The 16,391-nt window shown below is 34.2% G+C and overlaps 1 protein-coding gene across 1 annotated transcript; it reads left to right on the top strand.

Annotated features, from left to right (window-relative positions):
• Positions 1-11,229: 11,229 nt before the first annotated feature.
• On the top strand, positions 11,230-12,115 carry tcimb (transcriptional and immune response regulator b). Its single transcript, XM_039675754.2, has one exon. It carries the CDS (start codon positions 11,456-11,458, stop codon positions 11,753-11,755), a length of 300 nt encoding a protein of 99 aa, XP_039531688.1. The 5' UTR covers positions 11,230-11,455; the 3' UTR covers positions 11,756-12,115.
• The last annotated feature ends 4,276 nt before the right edge of the window (positions 12,116-16,391 follow it).

Below are 16,391 nucleotides of genomic sequence, written 5' to 3'. Positions count from 1 at the left end.
CAGGTACCAAAAGATCATGACCACCTTTTGTGTCCTCTTTTTAAGTGTTTGTCTCTTCAAGTCTTTGTTTTATGTTATGAGCCTCTGCAAACTGTTATTTTGTTTAGTTTCCTTCATGTTTAATTTAAAAGGGGATGTCTGGTGTGAGAGTCGGGGGTTTTTGGTGGAAGGGGCAGGGTTTTGTTTCATATGGGAGAGGAATTGGGGGCGTTCGGACCACTGACCCCGTTATAGGAGGGCTTCTGTTGCAAATTCCAAACATATCTTGCAGAATCTACTAAAAATGTTTAAGATCTTTTTTCTTAATAGCTATTAAAAGAGGGCAAGGAGGAGTTTGTGTCAAGTACTTGTATTGCGAGGCCTCTATAAATCTCGAATTATGTTGATGTATCGCTCCATTAAAAATGAAAGTAAAATGAAATACAAAAAATGTTGGGGAAAAAAAAACTGGTGTTGTTTCTTTATTTGGCTGCTTTAAATTGTGTTTCCAGATTCTGCATATTGCATCTGCTTTTACAATTTGAGTTCCTGATTGATGGCTATCTAGTGTTTTGTGAAACTCCCTTTGTCATTTTCTTTTTTTTTATCCTTGTCTGTGCTCGCCAAGGTTTCCTATGATTACGACACTCACATTTTCAACATTCTGTGCTTAAAGGACAGCTAGTGTAGTTACCTGTCTGAACACAGCCCACACAAACAAGCACATGCCGACACAAGCCTAAGTTTCACACAAAGACATTGTTGTTGCCTAAAACTATTGAAATCCTTTTTCGTCAATTGAAATAAAGCAAAGCTAGAATAAAATATAAACATATAAAATAAAATAAAAACTTGTTAAAGTTATAAAAAAATAAGTGTTGCCTTGGCACTTAACTAAAATAAGGTTGAAGTTGGTGCACTTAAATGACTAAAACTGGAATAAAAATGAAGCTAAATAAAAATATAGATTTATAAAACGAAAAAATGACAAGCACGTAAAATTAGAATGAAAACTGATATAGATAAAATTCTAAAATAACCATTAAAACTGATTAGTATACTTTACTTAAAAAAAGTGAGGAAACCGGTGGCTTTAATTTACTAAATAAACCATGCGTGATTGAAAAAAAAAAGTTGTGGAATTAAGTTCACATTACTTAATTTGTTCAGTCGCTTAGTTTTATTGCAACTGGTTTCCCATCTTTTAAGTTGTCAACTGGTCACTTTTTACAGTGCAGTAACATGTATTTGAATACGTTTATATTTAGTTGTATTATCAAGCTATTAGATATTTTAATAACTACATCTGTGCATGAATGTTAGTCATGTGCAGCAACATGATAAAATGGTGCGTCCATGTTGTGTTATACCCTGAAAGTGGGTTTGTTATTTGAAAAGCTCAGTTTTCAAATCCGAAGGTCTTGTTGAATGGCGTTGTTAGACTAGATTGGTGTGAAGGATGCAGCTGAACACAAAATAAAATCATGCTTTTGTTTTATTGAAGGGCCTTGAACTGAAGCAGGCCCTTGAAATTGCGTTTGTTGCATATTTCTATTCACCTATTCAATGCCATTTTAAAGCCTGCTCGTTCACGACCAACCTGAATAATTCTAAGAAGTGCTAAAAGCATGAATGTCAGTTTTCCATTATCAGTCAGCAGATCACGTGGAAAATACATTGAAAGTCCTGCAGGAAAACAAACCACTCGTATGATTTTACAATAAATTAGATAGTTATTACTTGTAACTGATTAACCCAATTATTGCAATTATACACTGTTTTTTAATTAGTATGTTATAAAGCTCTCTTCATGCGAGGTTAATCAATTTAATATGATAATGTATAATTTAAGTGTAACTGAGCCTATAAAGTACTACCACATCTTTCTGAATTGAAAATGTACGTAGACTGAGTCTGCTGCTGAATGTGCGGAGGTTATCAGATTCATTTTCTTTTTTATGACTCATTCAGCAAGTTTTCTTCACAGACCTTTTTGACCTTTGAGCAGTTACTAGTATTAAAAAAAGCAGTTAATTAGGTAATTTTTCTCTTTCCTTTATTTGCGTGGCATCAGGAGGGTGGAGATCATCATCGATGATGTATGATGATGATCTTGATGTTGTGGCAGTTGAAAATATGAAGCTTTTACTTAATTATTTTTTACAAAGATGAGTGACTGAGTGATCTAGATCTAGTACATCCATCCTGTTGATTTCTCTTTAACGCTTGTGAATGAGTGTTATTTAAAGACCCCCTGAGGTCAAATCAGGATCTTAATGTGATGTTTTAAATGCTTTGATTTCTGGTTCAAAAATATATAATTGAATTAAATCAATATTTCCATTTGCCAGGCATTGTATAGCGTTTACTACTGTCACCCAGGTGATCTGAGCTGGTGTGAGTGAGTGGAGATGGGGACTAGTTTGCATATCCATGGGTGTGCGTATACAAAATGAAGTGAGACTATTTTAAAATTGTTTAAAGGGATAGTTTAAACTTTATCCAAACCAAGACTTTCGTTCATCTTCAGAACACGAATTAAAGGAGTAGTTCACTTTAAAAAAAAACTTTTGCTGATAATTTACTCACCCCCATGGCATTCTAGAAATTAAGGTTTTTGATGAAAACATTCCAGGATTTTTCTCAATATAATGGACTTCAATGGGAACCAAATGGTTCAAGGTCCAAAAGACTGTTTCAGTGCAAACTGCAAACTGTTCAAAGGGCTTTAAACGACACCAGTCGATGAATAAGGGTCTTATCATGCGAAACGATCGCACATTTAAAAAAAAAAATAACAAAGTTTGTTTTATAAGATCAAATGGTCGCCTTGTTCTGTTAGGGTTAGGGTGTGATGCACGTTTGTGACTCCTATTCAAACTTGTTCATCAAAATGAACAAATCTTTTCGTTTGTTGAATGAACCAAATGACACAACAAAAGATTTGTTCATTTTGATAAACGAATTCGAATAGGAGAGTCACAAACGCTCATTACAGAACAGAGCAAGGCGAACATTTCAGCTTATAAAACTTAAACTTTGTTGTTGTTTTTTTTAAATGAGCGATCATTTCGTTTGATAAGACCCTCATTCATCGTCAGAAATCGTTTAAATCCCTTTGAACAAGTCCCTTTTGCACTGAAACTGTCATTTTGACCTTGAACCGTTTGGTTCCCATTGGAGTCCATTATATGGAGAAAAATCCTGGAATGTTTTCATCAAAAACCTTAATTTTTTTCCGACTGAAGAAAGAATGACATGGATATCTTGGATGACATGGGGGTGAGTAAATTATCAGCAAAAGTTTTTTTTTTTTAAAGTGAACCACTCCTTTAAGCTATTTTTGATGAAATCTGAGTGATTATTCCTCCATTGACAGCTACGCAACTACCACTTTGACACTTCAAAAAGTTTGTTAAACTAATCCATATGAATTGAGCGGTTAAGTTTAAATTTTCTGAATCTGAACAGACTTGATCGCTTTATATGACGAACAGACTAAATTTAGTCTTCTATTCACATATAAACATTGATCAGTGACCATAAACAGAAGTTCAATCGAACCTCATTGGTTCTTGCGGGAGCTCAAACATGATGCGTAACACTAGAATGAACCTCATTGTTTCTCGCACGTTAAAGAAAAATGCTTGAGCTTCCGTTTACCACAACTGGTGTGTGCATTGATGAAAGTCTGTTGTACTGTTTGATATTGCAAACTGTTATTGTAGTCTTATTATATTTTCATAGTATTTTATTATAATCATAAAAGCACTGGCTTGTAGTTGTAGCACACATACTTTTACCTTTTAATACATTTTGTTTTTCTTAGTTATTTGTCTATTGTAGTTAATGAAGTGAAAGTCTTGCACATTCCGATTAAATAGTTCAGTGTTGGAAAGTAAGAGGGATACAGGATTTAATGTTGCCAGAAGTTATCAACCAATCAGAATGTTTTTTTTTTTGTGTTGTTGTTGTTTTTCACATATGGCACCAGCTTCAAGCAAGGATCTCAAGTGGAGAGCACCCTCTTGTTGAACAGTGAGGTATTGCAGGGGCAGGGTCATCACTAACATCGCTTTTGGTCGCTAGGTGGATAATTCAAGCTAGTTGCTGTCAGGATTGCTGTGGGTTTTTTTGTCTATGTCATTGTGATTGGCTTCACAAGCTCATTTTTTTAATAATCCTCTGAAAGCACATTGTCCGTGTATAGATGCTATTGTACTAACAACACACTGGTTTATTTAATGTAAGCCAGTCTCATCCATTATGCTGAATGAGAAATGGGATTATCTAATCCAATAGATGAAATAGTAATCATGTGCAGTATTTAATCTGAGGGACCGTTTATCTGTACCTGTAATAAATGGCTTTGTAATCTGATGACAACGGATGCTTTTAAAAATCTTTTCCCGCTTTCATATCTGTCCACAGTTCTGCCTAGCATTGTGGAGGCGAGCATCACTTGTGTTTTCTTAAGTAAATGAAGAAAACTAACTTTTCTCTTTTGCTGCTGTGAAGGACATGGTCAAGTAAGGTCATGTTTAACGTTCAATAGTTCCCACGATATACAGGAAGATGAGTAAAACAATGCAACCCACAATGGCGGTGAGCTATTAGAAGAGCTAAATAAAATAAATATTTCAGAAAGTGAGAGAAGAACTTCCACTTATTAGAGAGCTAGCCTATTTTTAAAACTGGTTACATTCAATCTACATTGTTTAAAGTTGATAGCCATTTGCACAGGTACATTACAGTATTGATAGCCATTTGCAGGTCAGGAGGACCAAAAAATGTCCAATCATTGCATTCGATCTGCCTTTCACCATGTATTTCCATTCCATACCTCCACACACATCATACTCATTTCATGAGGCTATGCAGAGTTGTAGACAGACCCCAAACATTAGAACGACAGTGTAAATATATTTATTTTCCTGTTTTTATTTTCGAATGAGTGGATTCTGTGCATGTTACTCTTTGTCAAAAGAAGGTTGGTTTCTGTGTTGATATGCGTGTGTGCTAGCAATAGCTGAACAGTTGGATTCTTGCAATTGCCCATTGTGGCGTAAAGGGTTTGCAGAGCATTATTGACCACCCACACATACTGGCGTGGCTACTTTTGGCTGTTCTTTGTGATTTTATTTCTCTTTATCGTGGACTGTCTTTGTCAAGGCCGTTGTCTTTGGAATCCTTCTGAAAGCTCATCCTACAGTACAGCTATTTTTTTTTTCTGGTGTATCTTACAATATAACCAAATTCTAAGAGTTTGACTTGTATATAATAAGTGCAGCGTGCACTGTTGAGTATGCTGTGTTGTATTGCTAAAGGGTGTTTTTGGACAAGACTCGCAGAACAATACATGATCCTTTTGGTCTTGATTAATGCTTTAAAAACCGCATTAAATTCTGTCCTTCTCCATGATCTAGTCCCTGACATTTTTATTTTACTGTACTGAACAAATTTTAAAGGTGCACTAATTAATTTTAAAGATGTAGCTTGACCTTGATGGAGCTTTTAAAAATGTTTTAAGAATGAGATGATGCTGTTGTTTAGATTTTTTTTTTTTAAATCGTCACACCGTTGCTGTTTCATGCAGATTATATGGTGTGCACACAATTACATTTAATTAATGAAGAGTCCAAAAAATGCTTAGCAGAAAAAGCATGGTATAATTTATAGTACTTCAAACAATCAAGTCTGGTTTGAGCATTTCATCTGTTTAGAAACGAGTAAACTGCTCCACCTGCTGGATCACTTGCTCACTTGCTGTTTCACTTGGATTAGTAGAAATGAGTAGTTCACCTCCAAAACTCGTTCGTTTGTTTGTCACGTGACACGACAGTTGACGGAAATGATTCCCAAACTTCTTTCTAAACAAGCGCGTAGTCAACTCTAACAGTTAACATTATGCGTTTCATGGTCTCAAAAAGTTTATTAGCCTATATTTTTTTTTAATTTCTTCAATTTTTACTTAACTTACTTTTACTTAACCTTATGTGGTATCAAAGAGTTGGTAATACAAAATGAATCACGTTAATAAAGCAAAGATACCTTCATACTGTACGTGACAGAAAAGAACGAACGTAAAGACTCGAGGTGAACCAAATGAATCAATAACGCTTCCTTTTACAGTACAGTACTTACAGTGTACTTACCAAGAAAGTACGGGCTAATATAAGGTAAGTACATGGAATAGGGGTAGGTTAGTACTAGTTATTACCCAGTAGTTACTAAACTAAGTACATGGTATTTACATGGTGGGTAACTGGACTGTATTAACATGTAGCCTATAGTTTTAGGATTAGGGTTTGGTTTAGGGTTAGTTGCTTGTAATTATGCTTAGGCTATTTAAAGTATGTAATATGATGTAGCTAACAATGGCTCTGTAAAATAAAGTGTTACCGTAATTAAATTTGTTTGAGGTATATGAAGCCAGAATGTTAAGCTATTGAACAAAACTTATTGTATGTCATATCTTTGATTTGTGGAAAAAAACAAAACAAAAAAAACCTTGATGAACATTTAAATATGGTGAAAACAGGTGTACTTTTCTTTTTCACTTGAGTACCTCACATCCAATAGGGAAGAAAAGACTATTCTGTTTCATGCCCGACTGGCTTTTCACACTGCACTTAAGGTGTTTTCGTCGTTCTAACCCCCTCTTTAAAGCTTGTGTAAAAGCATGTTCCATCCACACTTGCAATTTAGAAACTGGTTTGAAACCCTGCTCTGGATCAGCATTTGTATAGGGAAATTGGCAAAGGATGATGGTAAAATGAGTCAACTGGAGTAAAGAAGAGACCGTTTCATTCTTACCTTTATTGTCTGAAAAGTCAAAGACAAACTTGATAGTAGTCACGGTCAGACTAGATGATCCCATATAAATATCAGTAAATGTGACCCCTTTATTTTCAGCCACTAGAGAGCGCTGTTCTCTAACCACTAACTGTGTGCACAGAGTTCACATTATAATACTGAGTTCATATTTATTCAGTCTGAGACAGACCGTGTTGTGACAGTATTTAATTATGCTTAACCTAAGTGTGGTAGACACTAAATGTAGGGGTAACGCTTTAGATTACAGCCCGGGAAGTACTGCATAAATAAAGCGATTTTACAACGTAACCTTTGGTAATTAGGCTACAGTGTACCTCAATATAGCCTAAGTATAACGGAACAATATTTTAACCCTTTCACACGTAAGTATAAAATATTCCCCCCAGCGTGAGTTTTTTTTTTTTTTTTTTTTTTTTTTTTTGTTATTTAGAACAATGTCACTTTAAGTTTTGGGAATAAAGGGGTGACAAACCAGGAGAATTAAAATATATATATATATATATATATATATATATATATATATATATATATATATATAGTATAAAAGTATTATAGAACTAAGGGTTAGTTGTAGGGGTACTTCTAGTATGATATAACAATCTGGGAGCAATTTAGCAAGAACGAGCAATTTTTTCAATAATAGTGAACCAATAGGCTACTGCATAGGCTTTTTTAAAAATTACAGGGTACATATGCATTTATAAAGTAATCTTTTTAACAAAAGTGCACTGAAAAGGAAAACTTTTGAAACTTTTGCTTAAATATTGGGGAAAGATACTCTTGTTTCATGTAGTGTTGCTTACCCTCTTGTTTCAGTTACGAGGTAAGTGTGGCATTGCGGATTTGGGGTGTAAATTAAAGTGGTTCTTGTCACCCTTTTGTTCTAAGTAGTTACTGGGTAAGTACAATAAAAATGCGTACACAATATCACTGACTCTGAAACCTTTATTTATTATACAAGCACCACTTACCCTGTAACCACATGAAACCAGATATAGTTCCCAGCATATTTGGAAAAAGAAAAGAAAAAAAAAGAAAAAATTGCAATAGTCTTCTTGCCTTGGAACATGTTAGCCCAAACATAAACAACCGCACTTTTGCTATCAATAAATAAATAAATATGTATATATGTATTGGTACACACTTATTACAAGAAGGTATGCAGTGAATGATCTCGCTAAATTGCTCCCAAATGTAAGATTGTTGCATCATAATAGTAGAATAATTACTCCTTAGTTCTATAATACCTACAGTATAAATATATATATATATATATATATATATATATATATATATATATATATATATTTTTTTTTTTAAATTATCCTGGTTGTTACCCCTTTATTCCCCAAATTGTACATATTGTGCCCTTATACTTACATGTAGGATACGTACTTTATTACAGAAAGTTACACTGTAAATTCCTCTTAATTATTTACACAGGAATTATAAGCCACATGTTTGAATTATTACTAAGAGGAAATAAAAATTTGATTCAAAATAAAAAGTGGTATAAACATAGAAACATTTTTTTCCAGCCAGGACTTCTTTTTCATGGGTGACTGTAGAGGAAAGGCATGTACTGTTAGTTACTGTTGTCGTGCTGTTGATGGTTGTCAGCCTGACTCATTATAAGCAGTGAATAACTGAGAGACTGTTATCAACATAAGAACCTCTAACAATAAAATATAGCGTATGTGCAAATGGGAAGTCAATGTGACGTGGAGGAGCAGTACAATTTAGATCCTTTTAATCATGTAGTTTTGCTTTGAATATAAAATTGTGAGTTTACACATGCATTCAGTGCCGGATGTTACACTGTTGTACTGAAGCCAATAGACCTAATGGCCTTCTTCGATCCCAGATAGAGTTCCCAGCTGTTCCCCTCTTACGATTATACCACACTGCTATAATAAAAATAGCTTAATGTTTCCTCTGAAATGTTGAGAGCACACATTTGCCATTTAAATATGTATTTATAGTAGAACCTTCTCTTTCCCATCATAGAGAAATGACTGGTAGCTTGTGGGAGCTAAATATGAACACTGATTATGGAATTTGATGACACTAGCAGGCAAAAGTACAGGCTGTTTTGTTTTTTCTAAGGAATAGGCTGTTTTTTTTTTTTATCCATTCGTTATAATACATTTTTTTAGACAACTAAATTTAAATTATATCTTTCCGTATTCTGTCATTTTAATCGTCTAAAAATGTAATTAAGATTAATTCCAAGAATATTTGAACTAATATATATATATATATATATTAGTTCAAATATTCTTGGAATTAATCTTAATTACATTTTTAGACATTTATATATATATATATATATATATATATATATATATATATATATATATATATATATGTGTGTGTGTGTGTGTGTGTGTATGTGCAACGCATTCTCACCCCAAGGCGTCACCTTTGACCATGCTTCAATATTTGATGTTTTAGGCGCCCTTTAGAGTCACTTACATGACGCGATCCTACGGCGTCATCTAACTGACGCTAAAGGAAAGCGTCAGTTAGAGGACGCGTTTAGGTGTGGGGTGGGGGTAGGGTACACGCGATCCTAGGGCGTCATCAAACTGACGCTAAAGGCCGCCTAAAGCGTCAGATATTGAAGCATGTCCAAATGCTTCCCAAGGCGTCAGTTAAGTGACGCCTTGGGGTGAGAATGGGCTGGTATGTAATATGTATGTATAATTTATTTATATTTTTAAACTGGTTGTTGGAAGTGAAAATAATATAATGACAAAACAGGCTAAGGTTAGTTCTGTGACTGTACATTGTCATTAATTTGACTTATTTTAAACACAATTTTAGCAGTATTTTTTTTTTAAGTAAAATTGTTATTCTTCGATGTACCCCATAATTAAGTGTTAAATTAAGTAGAATTGAAAAAAATATAGAATTCTTCACTTTAACAGGTTCACAATTAACAGGTTTTTATACTTTTATTTTCAACTATATTGAAATTTTAACACTTTATTTATAGTGTCCTAAATTCATATATGCCTTTCTTAAAATGCTTATGGCATGGTGTAGGCTACTTGTTTCATGGCGCATGCACAATAATGCATGCATGGAAAAAGCACGGTCACGCGGAAAGAACAAAAAGTTCTTATTTCTTAACATTATCTCATAAAACGAGAGAGTTGCATGTTGTTCTTCATTCCCAAACCAGCATTACCTATGAGATATAGCCTTCTGCCCAATTGCTTGTTTACTACGTAATGTCCTACAGGAGGAAGAAGGGCTAAAATATTTAAAGTTTTCGCTGAAATTTTAAATAACACTTATCATTTTCATAAAGTTTGAAGGTGAATGTCATGCAGGTACTTCCCAGATGACATTAAACATTTAAATGTTAAACTTGTTCAGATGAAATCATCTGAACTAAGCAGTGGTCTCATGCTTTGTGTCCCCTCATCATCAATTAAACAGATAGTATGACAAAATACACTGGAGATCCTTACAACTTCTCTAAAGCAAGAAAACTCAGAAACTTGAGTTTTGCCTATTTTCTTTAGAGTGTTCCGTAACCTAGTCATAATTTAGAAATAATCGCATATGTTATGATTATAATAACACAGCACTCCTCCTCTTCTGCTTTAGACGTCACTTTGTAGGCCAACTGGCAGACTAGTTCCCTCACAAAAATACGATTTTTTGGATTCTGTCGCAAAAAAAAAGCTCTATGATCAGCAAAAGTTTGATACTTGCAGGTAATAAAAAAGTAGTCAGATTATAAAGTTTAAACCTGTATAGGCCATAATAGATTATGTTAACGACATTTTTTTTTTGTCATGTATAGCCTAGCCTTAATCAACTACAATTTGTTAGTAGGCTAATCTATACCGCAGAAACACAAATTATAACAAAATTAGAGTAGGATATATTAATGTAGGCCGAATTATTACTATAATTTCTTGCAAATAAATAAATAACTGCATAATGTCAGTGATGACTATCCTTGAGGAAATTGCAGTGTGCTATTCCATTGTGGCTTTATGGAACTTAGCATACGGTCATGCCAATTTAGCAATGCCTACACTCTAAAAAAAAAAAAAAAGGTTCTTCTGCGGTTCTTCAGGGGTTCTTTGCGGTGGTCATCATGGTGCTATATAGCACCACTACCATTTAAAGAACCTGTAAAGCCCAGTTTGGTTCTTCAGTGGTTCTTCAGTGATTCTCTGGGGTGGTTAAGGTGCTCTATTGCACATCTTATGGTTCTACAGCACCATTTGATAAAGATATGGCACTTAAAGTGGTTCCCCCATATGATTACAAGCCAATGAACCACTTTTAGTGCTATATAGCACCATTTTTGTTTAGAGTGTATAGTTGAACTGAACTGAAATGAACAGAAATATTTCGCTTACAGTGAGCTAGTTACTTATTAATGAATTCTTTGTTAAGCTCATCTTTGCGTCAGTGCAGTTTCCCTAAAAGCGTCCAGTGCTGAGAACAGCTTCTGAAGTTGGGCGTTCACTAACCGTCCATGTGACGTCACCTCTAAAGGGAATTCTAGTTCAGTCCGTCAGTACCCTATAAAACCGGCTGTTATCTCCAATGCTGGAGTCACAACCGCAGTAGACACAGGAGATCTCGAAAACTGTCTTTTCTATCTAACGACATGTCTTCATACGCGTCTTCAGACTCTCCTCGCGTCAGTCCCGCCAGCGGCGTCAAATTCGATACGGCGCACCGCAAGAAAGCGTCGCCGAACATCTTTGAGAACATCAACCAGGACGTGTTGGTGAAACTCTTCGAGAAAGCTGGAGACCTGAAGGCGGCGGAGAGAGCCAGGAGCATCCTCACGCTGAACCAGGATCCTGAGGGAATCTCTAAAGCACTTATGGCTCTTAAGCAGGACAAGAAGGACACATTTATGCTTATTACTGGACTGACGCGCCAGTCGCTGAAGTTTCGTTGAGGGAAGTTCTCGTCTTTTAGGACAGATAAAAAGACCGTGAGGACTCTGCGCTCATGCTGGAGGCTGGTGTTCAAGACTTCGTGCTGAACTTGAGATGGTGCCTACCAGAGTCATAATGGTGTGATGTGAAAATACAGAGCTGATCCAGTGACTGACCAGATCCAGAGCGACGAAGTTTGAACCCGAAGACACCCGAGTGACGTGTTGATGCTTCTTGACGCACCATGCAGAACATTTGAAGTGTGGACAGATGCCACGGGCAAAATTTGATTATGAAAAGATTCAGTAGCCGATGTCTATTGCAATGTTAGAGTTTACTTAAAAATATAGGCTGTTTTTTAATAAAAATTGTTTTGATAATCTCATGAGCCTATTCCTTTTTCTTAATGTATTTCTGTATTTTCAGCACTGTCAAGTAGCTAAATGTGTAGGTTAAATATGCCTATTTATTATGTTGCTCAACCGAGCATTTAGTTAAGTGAATGAGTGTGGTTTCAAAATTGTTTAGTTCAATCTTTTAAATTTAGTGTCAACAAAACGTAGGCTATTTTGTCATGCATTAACTCTAAGTTAAAGCCGTACTCATAAAATAGCACAATTAGCTAATTAGATGGATTTACTCATTGTAGAGTTTAAGGGATGGTAAAAAAAAATTAGCCCATGATTTACCCTCAAGCCATCCTAGGAATATGACATTCTTCTTATATTAAAAGATGTCCTGGCTCGGTTTATAATGGCAAGTTTCGGTTTTGAAATCCATAAAAGTTACAGTTAATAAAGACCTTCTGTAAAGCGATGTGTTTGTATAAGAAAAATGTCCATATATTGAAAACTGAAAAACTAATCTCTAAATTCCGCTAACTTACGCGCACAACACGGAAGCTTCCCTTGGGGGGCGCAATTGTAGCATACCATCACCTGCCGTTAGCATTCCATTGACTCCCATTCATTTTCGAACTTTTTCCAAAATGAAAACAACTTTACATCTCGAACAACTTCAAAAATAAAGCGAACAACTTTACATCGGAGGCTGTCCATTATTTATTTCTAAAGAAGTGTTTTTTTTTTTTTTTTTTTTTTTTGTAATTGTTCAGGAACTTGCAAAAACTGTGGTTTGAAGTGTTGGGACTATTTAAGTTCTTATGTTTTAAACTTACAAAACATTGAGTCAAACGAGTAATGTAGCTTTAAAAAAGGAATATGCTACAACTTCTGTAAAAATGATTAAATAAAATAAAAGCTTTTATGGCAGAGTCTTCAAAATTTACTGTCCTCCCGACTTTGAAACGAAACGTACATACGTTTAGATGTACTTTTATATATAGTTATGTTTATTTAATATAATTTTAAAAAGAAGCATAAACACGAGGGGTGTCTGTTTTATCTGTTTTTGTGACTAACGTTTCTTTATTATAACCATGGAGTATAAAATTCAATATAAATTCTCTGTATTGCATTGGACTACGATCGGCGGAAGTTATCGAGCATCCTTAATCCTTCACCGGAAATACCACCGTGCATAGAGCCCATAGCTTGTTTTCATAAGTTGCCATGGTGCGAAATGCAAATGGAGGGCAGGAAGTGATTTGAGAAAGCACTATAACAAACTCAAAATGCCTATAGGGCACAATCACAGTTAACAATCACCTTGCCGGCCTTTGGCCTGCCCAGTTTCTCGCTGATGATCGCTAATAGTTGATAAATTAAACTTTTCCCAAACCTGTCGGGAGTAGGGCCACATCATCACTTCCAACATATGTTTGAATTTTTTTTTTTTTTTTTATATATCTTTCTCTTGTAATAGTGTGAAAGTAGTACAGTATGGATCTTGTCCATTGCACTCTTCACTGCCCTCCATCTGAATTTCATCATAATCACGTGACTGAAACCTAGCTATTCACGTCTTCACTGCTTCATGTTTTCTACTACTATGCTTTCTTACAGTTCATTTATAAATCCACAAGATCTTACCTTTGTGCTGTAAAAATAGAAACTGGAAAACAGAACATAACAAGTGCAGCACTGAAAATTAGTGGGCTGAATTAGAGCAATTATTAAAACATATGTTATTTTATATATTGGTTCTTTATTAATGAATATAGCACAGTCAAACAATTAGGCATACATATATATATATATATATATATATATATATATATTAGGCATAATATAACCTATAATGTTAGCATGTAGTTAAAGTGAATTCAAGGTGGGAATCATTTTTCCTTCACACTTTTGGTAATATTTTACAATATTTTATTTTACAATAATGTCAATCATTTTTAATAATTATATAAAAATATATAAATAATTATATAATTTATAAATAATTTGTTAACATTAGATAAATAGGCCTACATTAGTTAACATGAACTAACAATGATTAATCACTTTAAAAAGATTTATTCATCTTAATGTTAACCAACATTTACTAATATATTTTTAAAATTAAAAGTTTTATTTGTTAACATTAGTTAATGCCTTGTGAGCTAACATGAAAAAAAGAACATTTAAAAATCCAAATTTCATATGCATAAAATTCAGTTTGTCCCACCATCAAAACATCATGTGCTCGTATACTGTTCAAAAGACTTTATGAAAAGAAAGTATGATTCTGAACCACTCATTATATGGCTTAAATTCAGATTAAATATTAACAATAGACTTAGGCCTGAAGAGATAGTATTGTTTTATGGTGAGCACATTTTTTGATGCTAAATCTTTTCACACTATCAGTAGAGTCACAGCAGATGTCATGTAACTAATTGTGTCTGTTCACCGAGATAAGGGTGTTTTCTGATGTTGACAGACCGTTATCCATCAGCAAGAGACAGTTTCTTCTAGTTTGATCCAGTTTGTGCGCTCTTAAAGGCGGATGCCATTATGGGTCAGAAATATGAAGTTGTTTTTGCAAAGGGATTCATTTCAGATGAGCTACAGTGGTATACAGTGGACACTTCTCACATCACAATCGTGCTTTATTTTGTGACATAATGCAACACTGTTTTACTATGTTTATAGGGATCTGAAGAACTAATGTTTACTGAAGGGCTGACTCAACAAAGTTATAAACTCAGATTGTTCTTTCTCTCTATGGGTATTATCACAACAGTGGTGGTTTATTTATGGTCAAACAGAGGATCACATTACCCTGAATCTAATCCAACTGTCATCTCATTCAGTGCTACTTTTTTTAACAGGTATTTCAGGTATTTTGTAAACTATATTAAAAAAAACATCAGTGACTGGTGCAGTATAGGTCTTGTGTAAACATTAATAAAAGTTGATTTATTTATTTATTTATTATTTCTGTTTTAATATAAATAAAAGTTTATTATTTTACAATATTTATTATTGTTGTTATATTTACAGATTTGATATATATTTAATAATGTAATAAATCTGATTTATATTATGTTTGTTAATATTAATAACAATACATAATTATTATTAATAGAAATAAAGTTGTTTATTATTGTTAAAATAAATTAACATTACTATGTATTCATGTTAGTATTTATATTTAAACATTTAATATATGTATATTTAACATTAATTTATAATTGTTATGTTGATGATGATGATGATTGAAATGTATTATTATGTTATTTTACAACTCATTTGATGTATATTTAATAATAATATCAAATGTCATATCAAATATATAATTTAATAATATTAATAATAATAATACATTATAAGTATTAATATAAATACAGTTATTTATTATTGTTAAAACAATGTATTATTATTAATATAATATACTAATATTATAGTATTTATATTTAACATGATTAAATATAATACATTAAATGTATAATGATAATTATTATTAAATGTTGATGATGATCTTGTTGTTTTAGTGGATTAAACTGTCCTGATTAACAGTTGTGGATTGATGAGAAAGGGGAAGTTACATTTCAGCCAATAGTTGTCATTTATTAGTAATCTTTCCATCAGTATGTGGGCAGCACTGTTAGTCGGTGTGAGTCACCCTGACATCAACTGTATACACACTCGCAGTCAAATTCAGCAGTACCTTTGTATATTAAGCGTCTTCTACAATAACATTTAATCATTTTACTGTCGCAAACTTCTCCGACACGAAGGTTGAGATCCAAATTCAGCTTTAATAGGGGCAATTCAGACATGTAATCCAATAGAGATTAGAGAATAGACAATAGAGAACTCCGGTAGCACAGAGCACATAAGGGAAGATAGACAGGAGAGCACATGGCACAACGCATTCTCACCCCAAGGCGTCACCTTTGACCATGCTTCAATATTTGACGTTTTAGGCGCCCTTTAGCGTCACTTACATGACGCGATCTTACGGCGTCATCTAACTGACGCTAAAGGAAAGCGTCTGTTAGAGGACGCGGTTAGGTTTAGGTGTGGGGGTAGGGTACACGCGATCCTAGGGCGTCATCTAACTGACGCTAAAGGGCGCCTAAAGCGTCAGATATTGAAGCATGTCCAAATGCTTCCCAAGGCGTCAGTTAAGTGACGCCTTGGGGGTGAGAATGGGCTGCATGGCACAGAAGAAACACAAGACAGACATGTGCTCACAATAAACAGAACTAGAACAAAGGACATGACAAACCGGAAATCTCATGGCTCTATCAGCAAGAATAAA

Source organism: Pimephales promelas, chromosome 23, assembly GCF_988280905.1.
Source record: "Pimephales promelas chromosome 23, fPimPro1.hap1.1, whole genome shotgun sequence".
Taxonomy (NCBI): Eukaryota; Metazoa; Chordata; class Actinopteri; order Cypriniformes; family Leuciscidae; genus Pimephales; species Pimephales promelas.
The sequence above is the reverse complement of the archived record's forward strand: the minus strand, read 5'-3'. Positions and strand labels throughout refer to the sequence as shown.

Excerpts from the sequence above, each read along its gene's own strand:
- tcimb (XM_039675754.2), top strand. The coding sequence starts at position 11,456 with ATGTCTTCATACGCGTCTTCAGACTCTCCTCGCGTCAGTCCCGCCAGC.